We start from the raw sequence: 25,804 nt of genomic DNA on the forward strand, positions 1-25,804 counted from the left end.
ATACATTGATTTTACAAACATGAGTATTGGATGCGGTGTGCTTAAATGAGGTGACCTATCTAAAGCATGAAAACTCATTTGGTATACTGCTTAGTTTAAAAGTTTCTGCCACCAACTTAGTTAACAATGAATGTACCAGTACCTTTTTAAAATCCTCCTGTCTCTCCCTTGCTGAACGGCTGCCTCCTCCAATCTCACAGCCAGTTGCACAAGGCAGGAGCGAGCTTTTCGAGGTCCAGCCTGGCCCTGCGCCGCTTCTTGAAGGGCTGCTGTCAGTTCTTGTGGGATTCATGAGACCTGACAGCAGCCATTCAGGAAGCGGCGTGGGGCCAGGCTGGACCTCAAAAAGCTCACTCCTGCCCTGCGCCACTGGCCACGAGATTGGAGGAGGCAGCAGTCCAGCGAGTGAGAGACAGGAGGATTTTAAAAAGGTACCGTTACATTTGCTGTTAACTAAGTTGTTGGCAGAAACTTTTAAACTAAGCAGTATACTGTATTTTACTTCATTAACGCCACGGCTAATACCATGGGGCGGCTTATCTTACAGGTTTAAAACATAAATTAGCATTTGCTGCAGCTTATGGATGGGGTGGCCTATCGTTGGGGAAATACGGTAGTTGTGATCCTGGATCCATAAAACCTTAATAATAAACTAGTAAAATGAAGAAGGCCTGGCCAACATCTGGGTCTTTGATGATTCTTGTAAGTTGTATGTTCAATTGTTTTAGTTAGTGCAGGGGACAAGTTATTCAAATCACAATATAGCCTCTGCTTTTTCTTCCCTTGTTTGGTACTTCTATAGTCACACCAGGTATTTGTAAAGAAAAAACAATTTTATTTTATTTTTTTAATTGCAAACCATGTTGAGCAGTAGGTACTACTACTAAACGAGATACAAAATATCTACCACAATAACCAGCATGGTGCTGAAGGCTTTCACAATTTTATTTAGAAAATAATACAGAACTTGCTGCAAGCAATAAGAGAATCAATCCATACGGGCTTTCAGTAGCTTGGTTGTAATTTTGTCCTTTTCACTGCAAGAGGAAAAAAAATATTAAACTAAATTGTTGCTCTAAAAGTACCCTGCCACTCCAAGAACATATGTGAGACTAGTAGTCCGTCAGCTACCTCAAGTGTCTCTTTCAAATCCTCCCCCTCATGGCCTATAAAATTGTAGACATATTAGACATATCACAAAAACATCCAGTCCTGAAAAAAGAAGGCTAAAAGAGGCACAGTTGACAAAAAAAAACAATTTTCTAAAGGGCCTTGACTTTAGCATTGCCATATTTAAAGGCTCAGACTTATTTGTCCTATACACATAATCAGTCACACACTTTACCTAATTTTATCTCCAACATAAAAAAATGCATGTGGGGCTGTACAGCTTATAAGCATTTCAATACCACAGTGCTAAAATCAACATACTGCTTTGAGTAGGCTTTTTCCCCTTGGATTATAAGGGAAATATGTGACCATACAGGGAAAGGTTTAATGGATTCTAAAGCTCATAGTGTAAGAAAAAAGGAAGAAAGATAACTGAATTAGGGATATAAGAATATTATATCCATATTATACATTTGGCTTGTCCTGCACATTGCCATGTTGAGGGACCTGGCATCAATGCCCAGTTCAGATCACGCACTTTCTAGCTCAGCTAGAACTGTGTGGTGGTAACATCTAATGCATTCATTAGATGGTGTTTTAGAAGGCACCATCACTAGCCAAAGGTGAGGGAGTGAAAGCTTGTGTAGCCCTTTCAACCCTTACTCCTGCAAAGTAATGTAAGATGAAACTGCTGGACCAACTAAGTCATGCAAGTTTGCTGGCTTACTACAAATATTATATGATAAAAAGGCACCTTCAGAAGTACATTACCAGTCTTACAACTTCCTATATACACAGCAATTTGACATCTAGTAGAAGTGAGCAGCCAGATGACTGAAATACTTACATGACATGTACAATTACACCCATGCCAGACATGGCATCTCTATCAACTGCATTCAGCATTGACTGGGAAATGGTTTCAAATAGGTCATCGGGCTCCTGGAGACAAGGAATAGGAGCATGTCATATACCTCTCTGCAATAAACGCCGAGCCTTGAGCATCCCATGCTCCTAGTAATGTAGATGACAGCAGATAAAAAAAACCTGCATGGTCCATCCAGTCTGCCCAACAAGGTAATCAAACCTGTCCTAGGTGTCCACGGTCCACACATGTTTTCAGGATAGCCCTACTGAATATACATGAAAAATCTGCATGCCTGTCAACTATTATATACAAATCTCTTATGCATATTCAGTAGGGCTATCCTGAAAACCCAACTGGCTTGTGGACCCCTATGAGTACCCCTGACATATTGTATGATGCAATATGTCTGTCCCTTACCATTTTCAGGGCACAGACCATGGAAATCTGCCCAGCCTTGTTCTTTAACTATTGAAGCTGCCATTGAAAGCCCAGTAGAACGTATGATGTAGCTTTTAACTGTTAGACTGAGCATGTTTCTTTTCCACCACTTTGGGCAGTTTTTTTCATTATGACTTTAGTATTTTGATCTTTTCTACTGAATTACAAGACTTTCTGACCCCTGACACAGGTGGAGATGCCGAAACATGGTCCGTATTGGGTCCATCATTAAAACAGAATTGCCCGGAACTTTTAAGGCCCTTTGTGCTTTTTTGTGTTCTGCAAAATTGGTACTCTTACTCCACCCACCCTTGAAATGAAGAACCGGTATGCTGCCCTGGAAGTGGAGAGAGGAGATGAGAGCATCCTAGAGAAAGGAAGGACCAAAGCTTGAAATCCCTAAAATTGCTGGATCCATGACCACTAGGAGGCGTAAAGTAGTGGTGGTTGGCAATTCCCTTCTGAGAGGTACAAAAGTGGCCTGGGAGGTATGCTGTCTACCTGGTGCTAAAATCTAAGATGTTACAGACAGCTTGCCAAGACTCATCAAACCTGATGACTATTATCTGATACTGACACTGCCAGAGCATATCAAAAGTGGCTTTGTGGCTATGGGAGAGAAGGTGGTATTCTCATCCATCCTCCCTGTCGAGGATAAGGGCAAGGTCAGTGAAGCACATATCCTGGAGATGAATGTGTGGTTATGTGGATGGTATCATCAAGCGCATTTTGGCTGGACCATGAGATAATTTTCCAAGGGCTACTAAGCAGAGATGATATACATCTATCAAAGAAGGGAAGAAGTGTCTTTGGCGGCAGGCTGGCAAATCTACTGAAGAGGGCTTTAAAGCAAAAGTGATGGGGAAGGGTGATCAAAGCCAGCGGGTGAGTATAAGCCCAATACTCCACATGGATGGGAAAAGGGGACAATATCTGGAAAGCAGTATATACCAGTGGTCTCAAACTCAAACCCTTTGCAGGGCCACATTTTGGATTTGGAGAGCCTCAGAAAAAAAATAGTTAATGTCTTATTAAAGAAATGACAATTTTACATGAGGTAAAATTCTTTATAGTTTATAAATCTTTCCTTTTGGCTAAGTCTTAATAATAATATTGTAATTTATAGCTAAAGAGACATGATCAAGAAACTGTTTTATTTTATGTTTGTGATTATGAAAAACACACCGAGGGCCTCAAAATATTACCTGGTGGGCCGCATGTTTGAGACCACTAATGCTCAAAGTATGGGAGACAAAATTCTGGATCTAGAAGCAGTAATGGAAGAAGATGAGTTGGATAGCGTGGCAATCACAGAGACATGGTTCATGGAGAACCATGACTGAAATGTAGTTATATCGGGCTATAATCTGTTCAGGAAAGACAGGGTGGGAAGAAAAGGAAGAGTTATATGTTAAAGATCACATTAAAACCACACAATTGCAGGATCTGTAGGGCAAGGAAGAGGCTCTGTGGATCAATTTGGAAAGAGGGAATGGTGAATATATTTACATTGGTGTGATATACAGGCCTCCTTCACAGACGGAAGTAGTAGACAGAGATTTAATAGTAGACATTCAGAACATATATAAAAAAGGGGAAGTCTTACTAATAGGTGATTTTAACATGCCGGATGTTGACTGGGGTATTCCTATTGTGGGGGTCTTCTAGAAGGAGAACTGTTCCAGCAGTTGGTAATGGAACTCACATGGGATGGGGTCATACTGGACTTAGTGCTTACAAATGGAGAAAGTGTTTCTGATGTTACAGTAGATGATCATCTGGTATCCAGTGATCACTGCATGGTACGGTTTAATATTAAGATGGGTATAGAGAGGGCTCATTCAAGGCTCTAGACTAGAGAGTTGCGCGGGGACAGAAATCCCACCCGTCAAAGTCCCACCCGTCCCCACCCGTCCCCGTGAGGAATCCCTCCGACCCACCCTTCCCCGCGAGGAATCCCCTCCGTCCCCACCCGCCCCCGCGAGGAATCCCCTCCGTCCCCGCCCGTCCATATAAACTTCAGAAATAGTTATTTCATTTAATTATGCTACTGAATTAAAGGCTCTGGTAGAAACCCATTTACAAATAAGCAAAAAGACTTTATTAATTTGAAAATATTAATTGGGAAGAATACATACTTTGCAAATGGGTTTCTACCAGAGCCTCTAATGTTTATAAATTTTTATCAACACAACTAATATACTACTTTATCCTGAAGCAAAATAAAAAAAAAGAAATATAATTCTTTTCCTACCAATTCTTTTCGAGTGGCTACCAAGGGAAGGGGCGGTCCGCCCTGCCACACCCCGCCCCGGTTGCAGCACAGCCGGCCAGGTCCCCTTACTTTTGTGGCACTTCCCCGACCGACTGACAACAGCCCCGGTCCGACAAACCTCCCTGCCCTTAACTGCGAATCTAAATTACCTTATTACAGCTGCTGTAAGAAGATAATTTAGATTCGCGGCTACAGGGCAGGGAGGATTGTCGGACCGGGGCTGTTGTTGGTCGGTCGGGGAAGTGCCACAAAAGTAAGGGGACCTGGCCGGCTGTGCTGCAACCAGGGCGGGGTGTGGCAGGGCGGACCGCCCCTTCCCTTGGTAGCCACTCGAACCGCGAGGCTACTCTCCTCCTTACCTGCACTGCCTGCAGCACAGAGCCAAACGGAAGTCTTCCCGACGTCAGCGCTGACGTCGGGAAGACTTCCGTTCGGCTCTGTGCTGCAGGCAGTGCAGGTAGGGAGAAGAGCCGCGCGACTGAGTACATCCAGCCCCGCAGGAACCCCGCGACCCTCGGAGGTGTCCCCACGGGATCCCCGCGACCCAAAGGGGGAACCCGCGGGATGCCCGCGGGATTCCCGTCGTCCCCGTTCCCGTGCAGCTCTCTACTCTAGACTTTAAAAAAACTAACTTTGTTTGGATGGGGGATTATGTCAAGGGAACGTCTGGAAGGAGTAGAAATGCAGTGGGCAAAACTGAAAGTGCGATTGTAAGGGTGACAAATCTTTTTGTGAGGAAAATAAGTAAAAGTAAGAGAAAAAGAAGGCTGCTTTGGTTCTCAAAAGTAGTAGCTGAGAAGGTAAGGAATAAGGTTAGCTTTCTTAAACTACAAAAGATTGCAGAAAAAATATCTGGAAAAGTTAAGAGGCTGGTCGTGTAATCAGGAAAGCAAAGATGCAAATGGAAGAAAATATAGCTGACATGGTTAAACAGGGAGACAAGACATTTTTTAGATATATTAATGAAAGGAAGAAGTGCAATAGTGGCATTGTGAGACTCAAAGGTGAAGGGGAGGAATATGTAGAAACTGATAAAGAAAAGGCCGAATTGCTTAACAAATATTTCTGTACTGTGTTCATGGCTGAAGCGCTGGGAGCGGGACCACAAAAGACAAATGTGAATAGGGATGGAAGAACATAAGAAGTTGCCTCCGCTGAGGCAGACCAGAGGTCCATCTCGCCCAGCGGTCCCCTCCCGCGGCGGCCCATCAGGCCCATTGCCTGAGCAGTGGTCCCAGACTATCCCTATAACCTACCGCAACTCCTATCTGTACCCCTCAATTCCTTTATCCTCTAGGAACCTATCCAAACCTTCTTTGAAGCCTTGCAACGTGCTCCGGCCTATCACAGCCTCCAGAAGCGCATTCCATGTATCCACCACCCTCTGGGTGAAAAAGAACTTTCTGGCATTTGTTCTAAACCTGTCCCCTTTTAATTTCTCCGAATGCCCCCTTGTACTTGTGGTTCCCCATAATCTGAAAAATCTGTCCCTGTCTACCTTTTCTATACCCTTCAGGATCTTGAAGGTTTCTATCATGTCTCCTCTAAGTCTCCTCTTTTCCAGGGAGAACAGCCCCAGCTTTTTCAGTCTGTCAGTATATGAGAAGTTTTCCATACCCCTTATCAGTTTAGTTGCTCTTCTTTGGATTCCCTCAAGTACCGCCATGTCCTTCTTGAGGTACGGCGACTAGTACTGGACACAGTACTCCAGATGCGGTCGCACCATTGCACGATATAGTGGCAGGATGACCTCCTTCGTCCTGGTCGTGATACCTTTCTTAATGATACCCAACATTTTGTTTGCTTTTCTTGAGGCTGTGGCGCACTGTGCCGACGCCTTCAAAGATGTGTCTACCATCACTCCCAGATCTCTTTCAAGGTTACTTACCCCTAGCAGTGATCCCTCCATTTTGTAGCTGAACATCGGGTTCTTTTTCCCTACATGCATGACCTTGCATTTCCCTACGTTAAAGTTCATTTGCCACTTTTTGGCTCATTCTTCTAGTGTCATTAGGTCCCTTTGCAGATCTTCGCAGTCTTCCATGGTTTCAACCCTGCGGTAGAGTTTGGTGTCATCCGCAAATTTATGTTCAAATGATTTTTATTATTTCAACCAGAACATACAAATAGAAGTTGCATACAAATCCAAAAAATAACAGTGCAAGTTCACCCCCTCCGCCCCATCCCTCCCTTCCCTCCCCACCCCAAAAGTCCAATGCCCCTACCATGGCTGAGAGTGTAAGGTAGTCCTAACAATTCAAGAGTCTACTGCAAGCATATGGTGTGAGGTCCTGCCAGAAGCATTCCCAGGTCTGACAGAATTTGCGGCCCGGTCCACGATCTAAATCTCCCACTAGTCTCCGCTCCAGCGTCGCATGAACAATCATCAACGCTCTCCATTGAGCGTAGGAAGGGGGTTCTTGGGACAGCCAGTTAGTAAGAATTGCCTTCTTCCCCATCAAAAGCACTCTAGTGACAAAAGCTGACATTCCTTTGGGTTTGGGCGCAGCTATATTATAATGTCCAAATAAAGCTTTCGGTTGTGGGAGCCAACGCCTCTGCCAGAGCTGCGTAATATAGTGCCCTAAATGTCGCCAGAACTGTTGAATTTTGGGGCAATTCCAAAGCATATGCCCCAATGAAGCGTTAGCTTGTGCACATTTCGGGCAAGAGTGAGTTGTAGTAATCCCCATCCGGGCTGCTCGTTCCGGCGGGATATAGAGTCTCAAAACAATTTTTAACTGCATTTCCCAGTGGACAATATTAGGAGACACCTTCAGAATATTTTTCAGCGTCCTCTGTAGCTATTGGGCCGTTAGCGTGCAGTGCAAGTCCTCAGCCCATGTTGCCGCTAAGATGGCCAAATTGGGGCCAGAGTGCCCATCCCGGATCCCCACTATGTGAAATCGAAGCGGAATCCGCTGTTGTGCAGAAAGGCTAAAGATTCTGAAAGAGCCTCCCTGTTATCTTCCTCAAGATGGTGCGCCGGAAGAGATTGAACGTAATGTCGGATTTGGTAATATGCAAAAAAATCATTGGGTGGTAAAGTAAATGTCCGATGTAAGTCAGCAAAAGTTGCCAGTTTCCCCTCCTCGGAGAATAAGTGTAATAGGTATTGAAGTCCCTGCACACCCCACCTCTGGAAGGCGGTATTTTGCAGTCCAGGCTGAAAGGCTCCATTGCCTTGGATGGGTAAGTATAATGAAACCTCAGAAGGCAATCTAGCAAATCTGCAAACCCACTTCCATGCTCGTCGAGCCGGTGCAAATATCGGGTACTGGGCCACCAACGGACGAAGCCGCGGGTCTGCCACATGCAAGAAATAACTCACATGAAACGGAGCCAGCAAAGACAACTCCAATGACGTCGCAGTAAAGTCAGACGTCCCCCTAAACCAATCATTAATGTGTCTCATCTGGTCATCCGCAAATTTAATAACTTCGCAATTTGTTCCCGCCTCCAGGTCATTAATAAATATATTGAACAGGAGCGGTCCCAGCACCGACCCCTGCGGAACTCCGCTCGTGACCCATTGCCAGTCTGAGTAATGGCCCTTTACTCTAACCCTCTGTTTCCTGTCCGCCAGCCAGTTTTTGATCCATCGGTGGACCTCCCCTTGCACCCCGTGTTTCCACAGCTTTTTAAGCAGTCTTTCGTGCGGTACCTTGTCGAAGGCTTTTTGAAAGTCAAGGTAAATGATGTCAATGGATTCCCCTTTATCCACCTGGCTGTTTACCCCCTCAAAGAAGTACAATAAGTTTGTGAGGCATGACCTACCCTTGCAGAAGCCGTGCTGACTCGACTTTAGCTGTCCATTGTTTTCTATGTGTTCATAGATACTGTAATAGATCCAGATCTATTTTTCAGAGGGTTGTGTTCGTGAGGAGCTAGCTAAAATAAAGGTAGACAAAGCAATGGAATCGAATGGTGTACATCAGAGGGTGCTGAAAGAACAGGGAAGTTCTGGTAGCTCCGCTGACTGACCTTTTCAATGAGTCTCTAGAGTCAGGAGTGGTGCCAGAGGACTGGAAAAGGGTGGATGTGATCCCTATACATAAAAGTGGAAGGAAGAATTAGGGAATTACAGGCCAGCAAATCTAACTTCTGTGGTAAGCAAATTAATGGAAACACTTTTAAAATAGAGAATGGTCAAGTTTCTGAAATCCTGTGGATTACAGGACCGGAGGCAACATGGATTCACTAGAGGTAGGTCTTGTCAGACAAATCTGATCAATTTCTTTGACTGGGTGACCAGAGAATTAGATAGAGGATGTGCGCTAGATTTTATTTAGATTTTAGCAAAGCCTTTGACAGTGTTCCACAAAGACGTCTAATAAATAAACTGAGTGCTCTCAGGATGGATCCCAAAGTAACAGGCTATGTCAAGTACTGGTTGAGTGGAAGGCTACAGAGGGTAGCAATCAATGGAGATTGCTCTGAGGAAAGGGATGTTACCAGTGGTGTGCCTCAAGATTCTGCTCTTGGGCCTGTTCTTTTAACATTTTTATAAACGATATTGCTGAAGGGTTGTCGGGTAAGATTTGCCTCTTTGTGGATGATACCAAAATCTGCAATAGACACACCAGATGATGTGAATAACTTGAAGAAAAACCTAGTGAAGCTTGAAGAATGGTCTGAAATTTGGCAGCTAAAATTTAATGCTAAGAAATGCAAGGTCATGCATTTAGGCTGCAAAAAACAGAGGGAACGGTACAGTTTAGGGGGTGAACTTATGTGCACGATGGAAGAGCGGGACTTGTGCGATTCTATGTGATGATCTTATTGTGGCCAAACAGGTCGAAAAGGTGACGGCGAAAGCTAGAAGGATGCTAGGTTGAATAGGGAGAGGTATGACCAGTTGGAAAAAGGAGGTATTGATGCCTCCTGTATAAGACTTTGGTGAGATCTCATTTAGACGTGCACAATTCTGGAGGCCACACCTTCAAAAAGATATAAAAAGGATGGAGTCGGTCCAGAGGAAGGCTACTAAAATGGTGTGTGGTCCTCCATTATAAGGCGTATAGGGACAGACTTAAAGATCTCAATCTGTATACTTTGGAGGAAAGGCAGGAGAGGGAAGATATGATAGAGATGTTTAAATACCTCCTTAATGTAAATGCACGAGTCGAGTCTCTTTCATTTGAAAGGAAGCTCTGAAATGAGAGGGCATAGGATGAAGTTAAGAGGTGATAAGACTCAGGAGTAATCCATTTAAATCCGGTTTTAGGAAATTTTATTCCATAGCGACGATATTAGCATCTTTAATGAATGATTATTATATTTCTTTAAACCAGGGTAAAATATCTTTCGAGTTTACCGCAACCTTTGACTTAGTAGGTCACTCTCGCTTGTTATCCTGACTTGAATCTTTAGGTTTATCTGGCACTGTCTTGAAATGGTTTGAATCATTCTTAAAGGACAGATCATTTAGAGCAGGGGTGTCCAACCTTTTGGCTTCGCTGGGCCGCATTGGCCGAAAAAAATGTTTCTGGGGCCGCACAAACATGCAAACGCTGCAGCAAGACAGAGGAAGGAGCCGGCAAGACGGTAAACACCCGGGGGCAGCAGAGGAAAACAATGCATCGCCCTTGACCGGGGCCACACAAAATACTTCACTGGGTCGCAGGTTGGACACCCCTGATTTAGAGTATCATTTTCATCTTCAATTTCACATTCTAGTAAACTTACTAGTGGTGTACCTCAGGGATTGCTACTTTCCCCATTATTATTTAATTATTATTATTAGGTGTTTTTATATATCGCCTATCAAGATTATCTAAGTGATTTTACAGTTAGGTACTCAAGCATTTTTCCTATCTGCCCCGTGGACTCACAATCTAATGTACCTGGGGCTATGGAGGACTGACTTGCCCAGGGTCACAAGGAGCAGCGTGGGTTTGAACCCACAACCTCAGGGTGCTGAGGCTGTAACATTTTTCTGTGTCCCTTGGTGGCTAGGATTCAAGAATTTCAAATTAAGAGCTATTTCTATGTAGATGATATCTTATCTGTGGTTCCTTAAAGGTTGAATAGATTTGATTTAGTACCCTTACAATCTGTCTTGACATGATTGATAAGTGGACTATAGATAATAAGCTTGTCTTGAATCCTCAAAAAACTACCGGGATTTGGATTACAGGTACTTCTAGTTCACCTACTATAGCACCCACACTCCACAATCAGCCAATTAGACTTTTGGAAAATAGGAGAGATTTGGGTGTGCAATTAGAAGTTTCTCTATCTTTCAAATTCCAATTAACTTGTCTTGCCACTTTGGTTGGTTATCTCAAAGTTGAATTACGGCAATATTATTTACTCTGGTCTTTCAAAAATAACTCTTAAAAAATTGCAGACTATTCAAACTACTGCCATTAGAGTATTAACAAACGCCCCTAGATATAACCACGTCACTCTGCTTCTGAAAGATTTTCATTGGCTTCCGATAAAAGTCAAGACCAATGCATAATAAAGCTTTGACTCTAACTTTTAAAGCATTACAGAGAGGGCAACCAGAATATTTAGCCAATCTTTTGATCCCATATAGACCAGCTAGAAATTTACGTTCCACTAATGGTCATCAATTATCCTTACCTTCAGTCCTGCTTAGTGCGATTAACCTCTACACGTAACTCTGCCTTTTTTGCTTCTGTACCTTATCTATGAAATTTGTTGCCATTAGAATTACGTAGTGAACTCTCATATATTAAATTTAGAAGACTATTACAAACTTATCTTTTTGGATTGGCATACTCTTAATTGTTTGTTTGTTATTTTAATCAGGGGATATTCACTATCATTTTGGTATGAACGTTGGGAGAGAGATTTGCAGTTGCTGCTTTTTACAACTGTATTTTAAGTTTTATAATTTTTTCTATTTTAGTTAGAATTTACTTTGTAAATTGTTATTATTTTCTTTGTATTTTACTTTTCTATTGATTATGGAGTTCTTTTCTTTTTTTGTTTAGTACTATGATGTTTCGAAAAGTGGTCTATAAATACCAATAAACATAAAACATATCATTGCTTTCTCTTAACATGAAATAAAATGGAGTACACAGTAGGATTTCCCTCCAAAATTCAAGTCTAGCCCCTCTCCACTCACCATGTCTGGCTCCCAGAGGGACTCGCACATGCCATACATTTGCTCTGAGCATGTTCCACTCACAACAAAGTCTTCTGTAACCATAGGACAGCCTATCAGATCCAGCGAGCATATGAAAGGTTCATAAGTATAGGGATGTAGTCCAGCAATAACAGGTTCAATGTAATAAGGACCAAACCTATGAAAAGCAGAAGGGCAGTTTATATGACAAGTCTTCCCAAACTAGTTCTGGTGACCCACACACAATTAAGTTCTCAGGATGTCAGCAATGAGTATGTATAAGAAACTTTTACATACACATATATCTAAAATATGTTCACTAGAGAATGACACAGGGACAAATTTGTCCCCATCGCTATGGAATCTCAATATCCCCATCCTAACCTCACAAGTTCTGTCCTATCCCATATTCCTGTTTTGCTCTACCTTAACCACAAACCTCGAAGGTGTGAAAAACATGAAGAAAGACCTAGCAAAGTTTGAAGAATGGGCAGAAATTTGGCAGTTAAAATTTAATGCTAAGAAATGCAAGGTCATACATTTAGGCTGCAATAACCCAAGGGAAGGTACAGTTTAGGGGGTGAAGAACTTGTGTGCACGACAGAAGAGCAGGACTTGTGTGTGATTCTATGTGATGATCTTAAGGTGGCCAAAAAGGTTGAAAAAGGTGACGGCAAAAGCTAGAAGGATGCTAGTTTGCATAGGGAGAGGTATGGCCAGTAGGAAAAAGGAGGTATTGATGGCCCCTGTATAAGACTTTGGCGAGACTTCATTTAGACTACTGTGTACAATTCTGGAAGCCACACCTTCAAAAAGATATAAAACGGATGGAATCGTTCCAGAGGTAGGCTACTAAAATGGTATGTGGTCTTCACCATAAGGCATATGAGGACAGACTTAAAGATCTCAATCTGTATACTCTTTTGGAAAGGCAGGAGAGGGGAGATATAGAGAAGTTTAAATATCTATGCAATGTAAATGCGCATGAGCCGAGTCTCTTTTATTTGAAAGGAAACTCTGTAATGAGAGGTATAGGATGAAGTTAAGGGGTGATAGGCTCCGGAGTAATCTAAGGAAATACTTTTTTCAGAAAGGGTGGTAGATGAATAGCCTTACTGGGTCATAACCAATGGTCCATCAAGCCCAGTAGCCTATTCTTTCGGTGGCCAATTCAGGTCACGAGTACCTGGCCAAAACCCAAGGTGTAGCAATATTCCATGCTACAGATACAGGGCAAGCAGTGGCTTCCCCCGTGTCTCTCTCAATAACAGACTATGGACTTTTCCTCCAGGAACTTGTCCAAACCTTTCTTAAAACCAGCCACGCTATCTGCTTTTACCACATCCTCTGGCAACATGTTCCAGAGCTTAACTATTCTCTGAGTGAACAGACTCCCAGAAGAGGAGGTGGAGACAGAGACTTGTGTCTGAATTCAAAAGGGCCTGGGATAGGCATGTGGGATCTCTCTAAGAGAGAAAGAGATAATGGTTACTGCGGATGGGCAGACTAGGTGGGCCATTTGGCCTTTATCTGCCATCGTGTTTCTATTTTAAAGACTTGTGCAGATGAGGTCAGAGCTTGCAGGAATGAGGTACTGACAAGGACAGAGATTGTGGGGAGGGAACGGGGACAAATTTGTCCCCATGCCATTCTCTATATCACTGTGGATATCCTGAGAATCTGACTGGCCATAGGGTGTTCTGAAGTAGCAGAATAAATTTATATTGCAGCAGTTTAATAAAATATATCAGTTATACAAAAAAAAAAAAAAAAGGTTTCAATTACAGCTGAATTGAGCATTGCAAGGGTTAAAGTCACCCTTTCACAGGTAGGAATTATAACTAGCTGATAGATACAGAATGCCGAGTCTCTGGAGAAGTCACAATGAGAACTAAATTCACCTCAAAGAATGTGAAGGGTGGAAAGCACACTGTTGAAGGTTTGAGAAAGGGGAAGGGAGTTGATATACTGCCTGCTTGTGGTTACAATCAAAGCAGTTTACATATTATATACAGGTACTTATTTTGTAGCTGGGGCAATGAAGGGTTAAGTGACTTGCTTAGAGTCTCAAGTAGCTACAGTGGAAATTGAACCTGGTTCTGGCATTGCACTAACTATTAGGTTAATGGCCTTGCATCCTCATCCTCCAACTGTTGCAGGTGCTAATGCTAAAACAATACTCCCTCCTCCACTGCCAATATTTTTTTACCCAGTGGTCTCACCTGATAAGAGAAGTCAGGCTGGCTCTGAACAGACATTATTTCTTATGCCCTCTACTAGTCACCTGTCTGTGTGAGGTAACCAGTGCCTGTCTACCAGGTGGGTTTTTTTTTCTGTATAATGTAGCAAGTGAAACATACCGTCTCTCGTACAACAGATTGGACACCATGCTCATGAAAGTCTGGGGTTTGATCTGCCGACCTTCCCTCAGTTCATAAAGATTCAATCGAAACTTCAGCCTCTGGGCACTGCAAGTCACAGACATCAATTTTGGTTAATATTTAGTTGCAGAATCTAGTCCTGCTATTGCAGGGAGGTGTAATTCCAGCACCACAGATTCTACCTGGAACAGATATGTGGATAGACAACTACTACACATGCATAATTTGAGAAAACAACCATGGGGATGAAGCTGGAGGACCTTACTGGACTAGCACAATACCTATTTCTTTTTAGATTTATATTTCAAGAAGATTACAACACACATACATATACACTCTGAAGAGCCACTGCTACACTTAGGCTAATCTAAATATTTATTTGAATGAGACAAGAACTCTAGCATCTGTTCTATATTTTGATTCTCTTCTCTTTCCATGACCTATCAAACCTGTTCTTCCACTTGGCCTCCATGCGCTTATTCCTAGAGAACTTATTTTGAAAGTTCAGCAATAGGTGCTGCTGAAGGAGCAGAGCCAATATTAAAGCTCACCTAATACACTAAATCAGCAGTAGTTAGGGAAGTGTTAACACACTATTCTATGCAGACTAATTCTTCTAGAAAGTACGGCAGTCCAATAGCTGGATATGAGTCCTGGTGTAATGGAAGAACTGATAAAAAAAGCTCAGTGTACATAGAAGAATTTGAATGTAGCTTACACTTTTTAAGCAGTAGTAGCAACAACAACTCAGGGCAAATTTGGATCAGGTACAACCTATTGTAAACTGGGAACAAGAAATTGCCCAAAATCATAAGAAACATTACTCTAGAATTTGAACCTGGCTCTCCTAGTTTTTTGGCTCTCTGCTCTAACCATTAAAAACTACTCTGTTTATTTTAACCAGATTTCATATGTGGAGAAGTTGGTGTTGATTATATATGAGAATGTATATGCTTTATCTCCCAAAGTGATTCGAGAACTGGGGAGGAAACAACTGGTTCTTCCTGCCATCATCTATGGTCTTAGGCTGTGTTCTTCAATCAATCATGCCGAGAAAGGTGACATTTGTGGCCTCACTGTGCTTTCATACACTCTTGAGTAGTCACTCGTCTTTGACAACATTCTAAAAGATGTCTAATTAGTTTCACTCTCTCTTTCCTTCTCCCACAATTGAACAGATTAGAAGGCAGTATAGTATGTCTGCGTGGTGGTAATATTAATATGCATACACAAAGCTAGAGTGCACTTACACTGTCTGAACATCTGTAGCCAGCCCTGCCAGGCCAATAAATAACCGCTCTCCCATGGGGAAAATCTTCTGGAAATCTGTGGTCACCATCTGAGCCTGGACTCCTAAACGTCGGTCTGCAGCAATTGCAACACAGTTTTTGCCCCTCATGGCCATTACGGCCCCGCCATTATAGGACATAATAGACTGGAAACAGACAAAATATAAGTAAGTGTAGGCACTTAACTTTAAAAAAACCTGTCGAACTGTGTAGGACAGGTGTGGTCTTATGAAACTACGAAACCCCATGCAATTCCAATTGCAAAGGGAAGCCAGTAGCAGATAAAGGCTTCTTGCAACATCTGATGTTTGGCGATGGGAGGAGAAAATAAGAGACATCATTTGTACCTGGGGAAGTAGGGGAAGGGACAGATCAATGCCGCAGGAAGGAAGGAAGATAGTGGTGTGCCATGATGAAGTAAATGCCATGCAGGGTGAAATCACTATGAGAGGAGGGCCACCTAATCTTGGAAACTTCAATAGAATATACAAGTAACTGGGAAAGATTTCCATACATAAAATTATGCTTCTTGGGGAGAGAAATCTCATGCAGCAGAAAGAAAGGCCCATTAAATACAAAAAATACCAATATATCACTGTTTTTCAAAATGACTACATTTTTTTTTCAATCCATCTTCTAGAGAAAGTCTCACTGAATCAATCCCATATAGATGAAACAAATGCCATGATTTAGTCTAAAATAATTAAAAAGCAGAAATACAATTCCCTTTCCCCATCACTACCTCTACTGGCAGAATTATTTTTCTATCAGCTATTATGGAGCGAGATAGTGCTCTGGCTAACATGGCAGAGAATGGTGTCCCAGGGAAGCCAGGTCTTGCCATATGAAAGGCTTAGGCTAATGTGGATCTTTCTACAGTTACATGCATTTCCACTACTTTCCAAGTATACTATAGATAGAAAAGTGCTCTTCGGTATAGTTAGGGAAAACACTTATGCAAAAACTGCCCTGGGACAAAAAGAAACTTGAATAAATAAGGATATTGTTGACAAAGGACCAGGAAGAATAGATAGGGGAAATAATATATATATATATAATTATGTGATTTGCTGGTTAAGCAGGATTTCATCCATAGACTAACATGCACATTTTAGTGTTTAGCGCGCGATAATCAGTTAGATTGGAGGGAGGGATAGAAAGATGCCATGCAAGGGTTCTGCTGTACAAGAGATGGGAGGGAGAGATAGAAAGATGCCGTGCAAGGGTTCTGCTGCACAAGAAATAGGAGGGAGGGAGGGATAGAAAGATGCCGTGCAAGGGCTCTGCTGCACAAGAAATAGGAGGGAGGGAGGGATAGAAAGATGCCGTGCAAGGGTCCTGCTGCACAAGGGAGGGAGGGATAGAAAGATACCATGCAAAGGTTCTGCTGCACGGGGGGATGGGAGAGAGGAATAGAAAGATGCCGTGCAAGAGTTCTGCTGCACAAGGGAGGGAGGGATAGAAAGATGCCATGCAAAGTTTCTGCTGCACAGGGGGATGGGAGGGAGGGAAGGATAGAAAGATGCTGCAGAGGGAAGGCACAAGGGGATGGGTAAGAGGGGAGGAAAGATGCTGCACATGTGGAAGACAGAAAGTAAAGAGGAAGGATTGGGGTTTAGGAAAGGATGGGAGAGATGATCATTGTTCATGAAAAAAATAAGACCTACTCTGAAAATAAGACACTGTCATATTAATTTTGGGCCCAAAAACACACTAGGTCTTATTTTCAGGGAAATATGGTAGTTAGAGCTTGAGCCTGCCAGGACAGATAGAGAAATATGATAAAGTACCTGAATGTAAACCACTTAGGATATAGGTGGTATATAAATAAATCACTTAGTAAGGGCCTCTACCTTTGTTGATCTTTTTATTCCCCCTTGAACTGTTGCCTTGGAAGTTATCTACTTCAGTATCTTTCTGTTCTTGAGGTCTAGTTACCGATATGTCTCGTTTTAACTTTACACAATAATGCATTAAGAAAACTTTGAAACCTGTGTAGCCTGACTAGGTGACCTCTTGACCCTAGCTTCTTGAAACCTGAATCTTCTGTATTCCATTTTGGAGAAATAGTGAAAGAAGGAAAAAGGTACTCAAAGACAGCTCCTCCCCAACAAAGACACCCACACACTCTGATTCAATCCTGGTAGATATGAACCGGAGTCATTTTGAACCCCCTAACTGGTTCCTATTTCTCAAGCTCTATAATAAATACGCCAAAACCTTCTGCCGCCTAGACAACTGCCCACCCACCATCATGAGAGCAGCCCCCATCCCCTTCAAGGCCATGCTCTTCAACTGGATCACTCATCTAATGGCAAACGGCAAATTCCAAACCCAACTTGGCCACATCCTCATCTCACCCATTGTAAAGAACCACAAAGACCCCATATCAACAACATCCAACTACAGACCAGTAGCAAACATCCCCTTCTTCACCAAACTGATGGAAGGGCTGATCAATGCTGCCCTTACGAACTACCTAGATAAATTCTCAATACTTCACGAATACCAGTCAGGATTCCGCTCACACCACAGCACCAAAACAGCCCTAGCCTCCATCATAGATCACATCGCACAACTACTCAGTTTAGGGAAATGTGCACTAATACTTCAATTTGCATAGCGCCTTCGACCTGTAGGACCACAACATCCTACTCAACTGGCTAGAGGCCATAGGTATCTCAGGCCACGTACTCAACCGGTTTAGAGGCTTCCTAAAAAATCGATCCTACCAAGTCATCAGTGAGCAAACCTACTCCTAGGTTTGGACCAACCCTTGTGGTGTCCCTCAAGGCTCTCCTTTATCTCCCACCCTATCTATACATGTCTTCCCTAGGCTAGGAACTATCCAAAATGAACCTACAATCATACATCTACGCAGATGATATCACAATCATTGTTCCCATATCTACACTGTCAACCAAAACCAGACAATTCATCTCATCAGCCATCAACTAAAAAGAACAAAGGTCAACAAACTCCAAACTAAAAGTTAAATCCGGAAAAGACCAAGATTTTCATGACCTCCCCAACAAACCAACCAACAGAATCGACTATCAACCTAAATGGAAGGAATTTCCCAATCAACCCTACCATCAAAATCCTAGGAGTCACCCTAGATCAGCAACTGACATTCGAGGACCACACCAACTTCCTAATTAAAAAAATGTTTCCACTTATTATGGACACTATGCACACTAAAACCATACTTCGATTTCACATCATTCAGATTGTTGATCCAGTCTCTAGTCCTGAGCAACATAATTTACCTAGGAAACAAACTCATTCAGAACACAGCCGTTCGACTAATCTTTGGCTTGAAAAAAATCAGACCACAACACCCCGTCCGTACTACAAGAAACTTCACTGGCTACCTATTGAAGCCTGAATAATCTTCAAATTTGGGTGCCTTTGCTTAGTTAAAGATCCTCTTCGGCTCCGCTTCCACCTACCTCCTACAACACCTCACCCTACAAAACAAACTCCACCTCTCTTGCAGAACATTACTGTTCACATTTCCTTTTCCCAAATTCCCAAATTCAAAAGATTCCTCAACAGGACACTCTCCTTTCAAACAGGGATATGGAACAGCACCTTAAGCAACCTAATCCTGAACGCACTAACATACCACTCATTCAGAAAAATACTAAAAACCCACTTACTCAACAAATTTATCTGATCCTTCAATTCTGCTCATCACCTACCTCGTCTTACACGCTTCTACCTCCTTCCCTTTACCGCCCTTCCCAAATCTAACTGATGTAATGCCACCTCGCTGTCCTACAGCTCTCTTATTGTACACCGTCTTGAACTGAAAAGGTATGACGGGATATAAATTTTTTTTTAAAAAAGCTATTTTTTTTGCTCCATAAGATGCACTTTTTCCTCCCCCCAAAAGTGGGTGGAAATGGCTGAGTGTCTTATGGAGCGAATATAACAATTTTTTACTCCCCCCCCCCCTCATTGTACCTTTTAAATCCCCCTTAAATCCTGGTGGTCCAGCAGTGTATTGGCAGGAGCGAACTTTTCACGCTTCTGCCCCTTCCTCGCAAGACAGATGTCTCATTATCTCGGGGCCAGCAGCACACAAGGCAGGAGCGAGCTTTTCGCGCTCCAGCCTGGGCCCGTGCCGCTCCCTGAATGGCTACCGTCAGTTCTTGTGGGACACTATGATGTTTAATGTGAGTGATTTCTTTTTATTCAACAAAGTAATGATGGTATCCCATACGCGTAGTCAATACTCACTTATGAAAAGCGGACAAACGAGGAAGGCAGAAACAACTTTTGGTAAGAAAGACGGAACTGTGCACAAGGAAAGCCCTGCTTCTGTAATCTTAAGGAACAGCTCCCTACAGAACAGACCTTGGAGACTCAGCTTGTGAACATAATTACCACCAGAAACACCATTTTGACCATAAGATCCAGAAGGGAAGCCTCCTGTAAGGGCTCATACGGTGCTCTGAGACCTTGCAATACAGTGTTAAGATTCAAGTTACAATTGCTTTTTAAAAGACATCTTGTTTTTACAGAATTTCAAATATTCTGGCAATGTATTTCATCAATCTAAATTTTCATCAATTTAAAATTTTCCATTAGCATTGTACGTTGGGTTTTTTTTAGCAGATGTGATGCGAGGTTGGTAGAGAGGGGGGTTTGAAGAGGCGTTTCTTTGTTGTGAAATGTTTGTATGTAGCCGATAATGTGTGTTTTATTGTAATCCACTTAGGCACCAAGCAGAGAAGAAATTTTTTAAATAAATAAAAAATAATTCAAGGAGAGGAATGGGAGATGCAACAGAAGGAACAACGAATGACATCAAGAGCCAGAGAGCCTCAAATCCCCTCAAGATTGGAAACAGGAAAGGCCTGCTATCTGCACTTTCAGTGATCCGACCAACAGACCCTTCTGAAATTCCTCTTGCCAAATTTCCAGGACTACCGAAAGCGGAGCTCGTAAGGGCTCTACATCATCTAGAGAACACCAGTGTGGAAGGACTTCCAAGCCTTAGTTTAGGCTACCACCATCGACAGCTTCTTAACTCTAAGCAAAGTGGTGATGACAACTTCTGAGTAACTCTTACTTATCAGGGCAGCTCACTCAAGAGTCATGCCGTAAACCCAAAGAGTTTCGGATTCTCTATAGGAACCAGTCCCTGAATGAGAAGATCCACTTGGACCATCAGTCTGGAGATGGACTAGGTTTGCATACCAATTGGGCGCCACCAGGATTGCCAACCCCGAATGACTCGCCCTAGCATGGGCCATGAGGAAAACATGTACAAGAGCCCCATCTCCAGTCACAGTTGAATTAACATGTCTCTAGGCTCGTATCTTCAGCTGTAAAAGTGAGCTGCTTTTGTGGTTACTGTCGAGGCCATCAGATCCATCTGTGGACACCCTCACTGTCGAACAAGGGAGCTGAATACCTGGGGAGGACAAAGACCATTTCCCAGGGTCGAGAGTCTGCCAACTGAGAGTCAGCCTGTACAATTTCTACTCCCACTATTGTGCATGACTGAAAACCTGCAAATGAGCTTCACATCCCCTCCTCCCCAAAAGAGGACTTGAGCATTAATCTGTGTGGCTCTGGAAGAAAAACCTGACCCAAGACCATGTTGAACAAACTCCCAGGTAGTCCAGGTGCTGGCTGAGTTGACTCTTGAAGTTGACTATCCTTCCCAGGTCTTGGAGGAGTTGGACCACTCTTGAAATTGCCTTTTCTCCTTCCTCCATGGACGGGACCCTGATTAGCCAATCGTCCAAACATGGCTGCACTTGGATCTTTGCCTTGCAGAGGTGGGCTGCTACCACCATGACCTTGGTAAAGGCGCAAGGTGCTGTTGCTAGACCGAAGGGAAGCACAGAGAACTGGAAATGTTACTCCAGCACACGAAAATGCAAGTACCTCCTGTGGGCCAGAAAGATAGGAATGTGGAGATAAGCATCCATCAAAATTAAGCTTTTGCATTGTACCTGGACTCTTGAGGGCTGTCTCTGGCCAGCCGGCGAATCTACAAAAAAGTCTGGAATGTGGGTATAGAACTCAATTTTGTAACGATCTCAAACAACTTCCAGGACCCAACAGTCTATGCCAATCTTAACCTAGACTGCCCAATAAGCAGGCAGCCTGCCCTTATCTTGAGGTGCTTAGCCCCTATCCTAGCATCATTGTGTACCATGTGCCTGTCTGCTTCAGTTTAGGAGTGCAGCTGGGACAAATGGAGAAGAACTCTGCTACAGAACAAACTTAGTGATCAGGCTGCAAGTTGGACTGATGTTGGACTGAGCCTCAACCCCTGGAAAACCTCACGCCGCAAAGGGAGAGAGGACCATGCAGCTGCCCCTCTGGGAAGGAGCCAGACAGCCTGCATTCAAGCTCCTGATTAATCAGGTATGTGAGCAGTTAGGCAGGGGACAACCAGTGAGCTCCAAAAAATGCCAATGCAGACTGGCTAGCTAGGTGTCTTGCTAGCAGCAGACTTCCCCAACGTAAATCGGTGTCTTCTCTCAGGTAGAGGTCCCAACAAGTGGGAACTCTGGGCAAAACCTTCAACCGAACACCAAGAAAAAAATACCTGAAAATAATAAAACTGCAGAACAGAAACACTTCTGAGAGACTTTCTTGCAGAATAAAACTGAAGGGGCAGAAGCAGCTGCCTAGGAAGGAGGAGGAGTACGTGTCAAGTTAGGATAAAAACTTATATTGAAAAATCTTGCACTTTAACAATGGCAAATTGTAACCTGTAAACTATATATTATGTACATTGGTACCCTGTTTCCCCGAAAATAAGACCTATCCCAAAAATAAGCCCTAGCATGATTTTTAAAGATGCTCCTAATATAAGCCCTACCCCAAAAGTAAGCCCTAGTTAAGATCAACCCCCTGAAGCCCTTTCCCACCCTGAACATCCCAGACACTCCCCAATACTAGTGCTACCCAATTGCTGAAAAAAATCACACTCGCCAATTCAACGACCCTGGTGAAACCTGACATACCTCTGCCTCCTAAAGCAGCAGCGGTGGCAGCACTCTGAACGGTCTGCTTCATGGTCTTCCCCGTTGGAGCTTTCCCTCTGCCGCGTCACAGTGGGAGGGTCAGTGGGGTTCTGCTGCGCTGGGGGATGGGAGGGAGGGATAGAAAGATGCTGCAGAGGGAAGGCCCGGCCCCGGCAGGCAAGACCATGAAGCAGCCCGTTCAGAGCACTGCCGCTGCTGTTTTGGGAGGCCTTGGAATGAAGGTATGTCAGTCTCATGGTGGGAGGGTCGGTGGGGTTCTGCTGCACAGGAGGATGTGAGGGAGGGATAGAAAGATGCTGCACAAGGGGATGGGTGAGAGGGGAGGAAAGATGCAGCACATGGGGGGGGGGGGAGAAAGGAATGAGGAAGAATTGGGGTAGAGGAGATGAAGGGAGAAATGATTGTTGTAAACGAAAAATAAAAAAACATCTCCTGAAAATAAGCCCTAAAGCATTTTTTGGACCCAAAATTAATATAAGACACTGTCTTAATTTTAGGTAAACATGGTATTAGATCTCTGGTATTGAAAAATCTTGCACTGTAACTATGGCAAATTGTAACCTGCAAACTATATATCAAATTTCTTCAACCGCTGGTCCGCGGACCGGTGCCAATCCGCAGAAAATTCCTGCTGGTCCGCACAGGGCTAGCAAGATCATGAGAAGCCTCCGACAATGGCTTTCTTCCCTCCCAGCAGCTCTCGGTACTTGCCAGTGCAGCGATTCACTTGGGGCTTTTGCTTAGTCGCAGCTCGCATCTGATGATGCAACTTCCTCTTTCCTCAGAGGCGGCGCGACCCATCAAAGGACCCAAGGCTGCCTTAAGTGAATCGCTGTGCTGGCAAGTACCGAGAGCTGCTGGGAGGGGAGAAAGCTACTGTTGGAGGCTGGGAAGCTGCTGGGCAAGGGAAAATAAAGGGACAGCTGCTACTGGACCTGGAAGGAAGGAGAAGGAGATGCTGCTGGGAGGGGAGGAGGGAAAAAAAGAGGCTGGGAAGCTGCTGGACAAAAGAAAATAAAGGGACAGCTGCTACTGGACCTGGAGGGAGGGAGGAGTGATGCTGCTTGGAGGGGAGGAGGGAAAGGGAAGAGAGTTACTGCTGGACAGGGGGAGGAGTGAAGGGAGAAGGAAAAAAGGAAGGAAACAGCTGGCAGGGAGATTAGAGGAGGGGAAGGGATCAGGATGGAATGGAGAGATCAGATGAGGGAAAGGGGAGAGATAGGAATGAGAAAGAGATTGATACTGGGAAGGGGGTCAGCAGAGAAATAAGGAGAGAGGGACAAAGATGCTAGATCTGGTGTAGGCGAGATAAAAATGAAGAGAGCAGTGAAGCTGGAATGAATCATGTAAAAAGGAGAGAGGGTCACTGGAAGGAAGAGAGTGAAAAGAAGATGAAAGCAGAAACCAGACAACAAAAGGTAGAAAAAATAATTTTATTTCTATTTTGTGATTAGAATATATCAGAGTTTAAATATATATCCTGCTAGAGCTGGTGTTAGACATAACTGGGGATTGCAAAATCCAGGCAGTGCATCTTTAGCTTCCAGCTGGCTTAAGGTTGCACTCCTCCAACACTATTCTGTTAGCATAATATTTCTGTGTAGCATTCTGTGATAATTTGGCTTATTCAGTTTTCTTGATAGTAGAGGGGATATATATGTGAAGGGGAGGGGAGACAGGGGTTTTGTTGATATTTATTAAATGACAATTGTACAGAATATTGTTTCTATTTATACTTTAGTAAAATACATTCAATATAAAATCATAACTGAGGCTTGTGCGGATAGGATCAGATGGTTTGCGGGACCAAGCTCACGGAGACGGGGCGGAAACGGGGGTTTTTAATTTCAGTCTTAGTAGTCTGCCTATCCACAAAATAATTATTTTATTTCCGCGGGTCCATAGGTGCAAAAAGATTGAAGAACACTGCTATATATTATGTACATTGGTATTAGCTCTCTAGTATATTTCAAGTTAGGATAAAAACTTGTATTGAAAAAACTTCTTGGAGAACAGGATAGAAAACGAATTAAATAAATAAATAAAATAAATAAGGAGGCGGAGTTCAAAGACGATTGACATGCACAACCCTAGGTTTCAGAACTACTACACACATTGCACTAAAACTACAAATCCTGGCATACGATGAGGCGAACCCTAAAATTACGAGTAAACACACAGATCACTGAAAAGCATTTATGAATTGGATAATTCAGTTCAGGAGTACTGTCGAGAAAACAGGGAAGTTTGCAATGGGATTAACAGCTCGCCGATTTTTACCTAGATTCTATTTATTAAGAACCCAGATTAAATCTTTTTTTCAGCGTGGCCAGGTAGCAAAACGGGGTAATCAACTCAAAAAGGTAAGGGTGGAAGGAGTAGAAAGTGGAGGGTCCCCTTCCCCACCTCCTCCGCTCTTCCCCTGAACCACCGCCCCCCCCTTCCCCTTCCCGTTCCCGGCCCCGGCTCACCATGCTGAATCTTGGTTTCACACCCTAAACGTCTCACAGATGAAACAAAATGAAACCGCTCGAAAGCATCAGAACACGCATCCACCTCTTCCGCCGTCGCCACTCGATCTTGAGCTCTGATTGGGTTACAAAGCAGGTAAAAAAACAGACTTCCGTCACTATGAATAGCCCCTCTAGCTGCCAATCATAGAGCATCATATGTAAAGTTACCCGGAAGAACATGTCTATTTAAAAATGAAAAGTCATAGTAGCTGCAGGTGCATGATGGGATTGTGGAGGCTTCGGTAGCTTAGGCCTAGTCAAGAAATAATGCTGAATGCTTTAATTTTCAAGCCTGCTTTCTTTCCAGAAATCCCAAAACACAGGCGTATAGAGGAACATGAGACAGGAAAAGACCGATTGGCTTATCTGTACTGCAAGAGGAAATAATCTCAATATCCAGTCTGGTAGCTCTTGGAGGAAACAGGCCACCTGGTAGGATAGTGGTTAGAGCTACATCTTCAGCTCCTTGTGACCCTGGGCAAAGTCACTTAATCCTGGCAGGAGAGGATCACGTTGGCATGGCAGGTGATAGTATCCCCTTGCACAGAAGATGTGTTGCCTGGAGGGAGAGTGTGGATAGTGATTAGAGCTACAGCCTCAGCACTCTTTTGTGAGTTCAAACCCTGTACTGCTCTTTGTTACCCTGGGCAAGTCACTTTGTGACTTAATCCTCCACTGTCCCATCTACATTAAATAGAAAGTGAATACTTGAGTTTCTGATTTGTAACCCGTTCTGAGCTCCTTTGGGAGGACAGATCAAATAAATAATTTGCCTTCCAGGATAAACTCAAGAAGATTTAATTAACAGAAGA

At 43.4% G+C, this 25,804-nt stretch overlaps 1 protein-coding gene across 1 annotated transcript; it reads right to left on the minus strand.

The window, feature by feature from the left end:
• Positions 1-919: 919 nt before the first annotated feature.
• Positions 920-25,106, minus strand: PSMB3 (proteasome 20S subunit beta 3). Its single transcript, XM_033918833.1, has 6 exons — positions 24,951-25,106; positions 15,425-15,609; positions 14,154-14,261; positions 11,794-11,971; positions 1,958-2,052; positions 920-1,037 (listed from the first exon to the last, which is right to left on the minus strand). Exons 1-6 carry the CDS (start codon positions 24,951-24,953, stop codon positions 989-991), a joined length of 618 nt encoding a protein of 205 aa, XP_033774724.1. The 5' UTR covers positions 24,954-25,106; the 3' UTR covers positions 920-988.
• Positions 25,107-25,804: the final 698 nt, after the last annotated feature.

This window comes from Geotrypetes seraphini, chromosome 13 (assembly GCF_902459505.1).
Source record: "Geotrypetes seraphini chromosome 13, aGeoSer1.1, whole genome shotgun sequence".
Taxonomy (NCBI): Eukaryota; Metazoa; Chordata; class Amphibia; order Gymnophiona; family Dermophiidae; genus Geotrypetes; species Geotrypetes seraphini.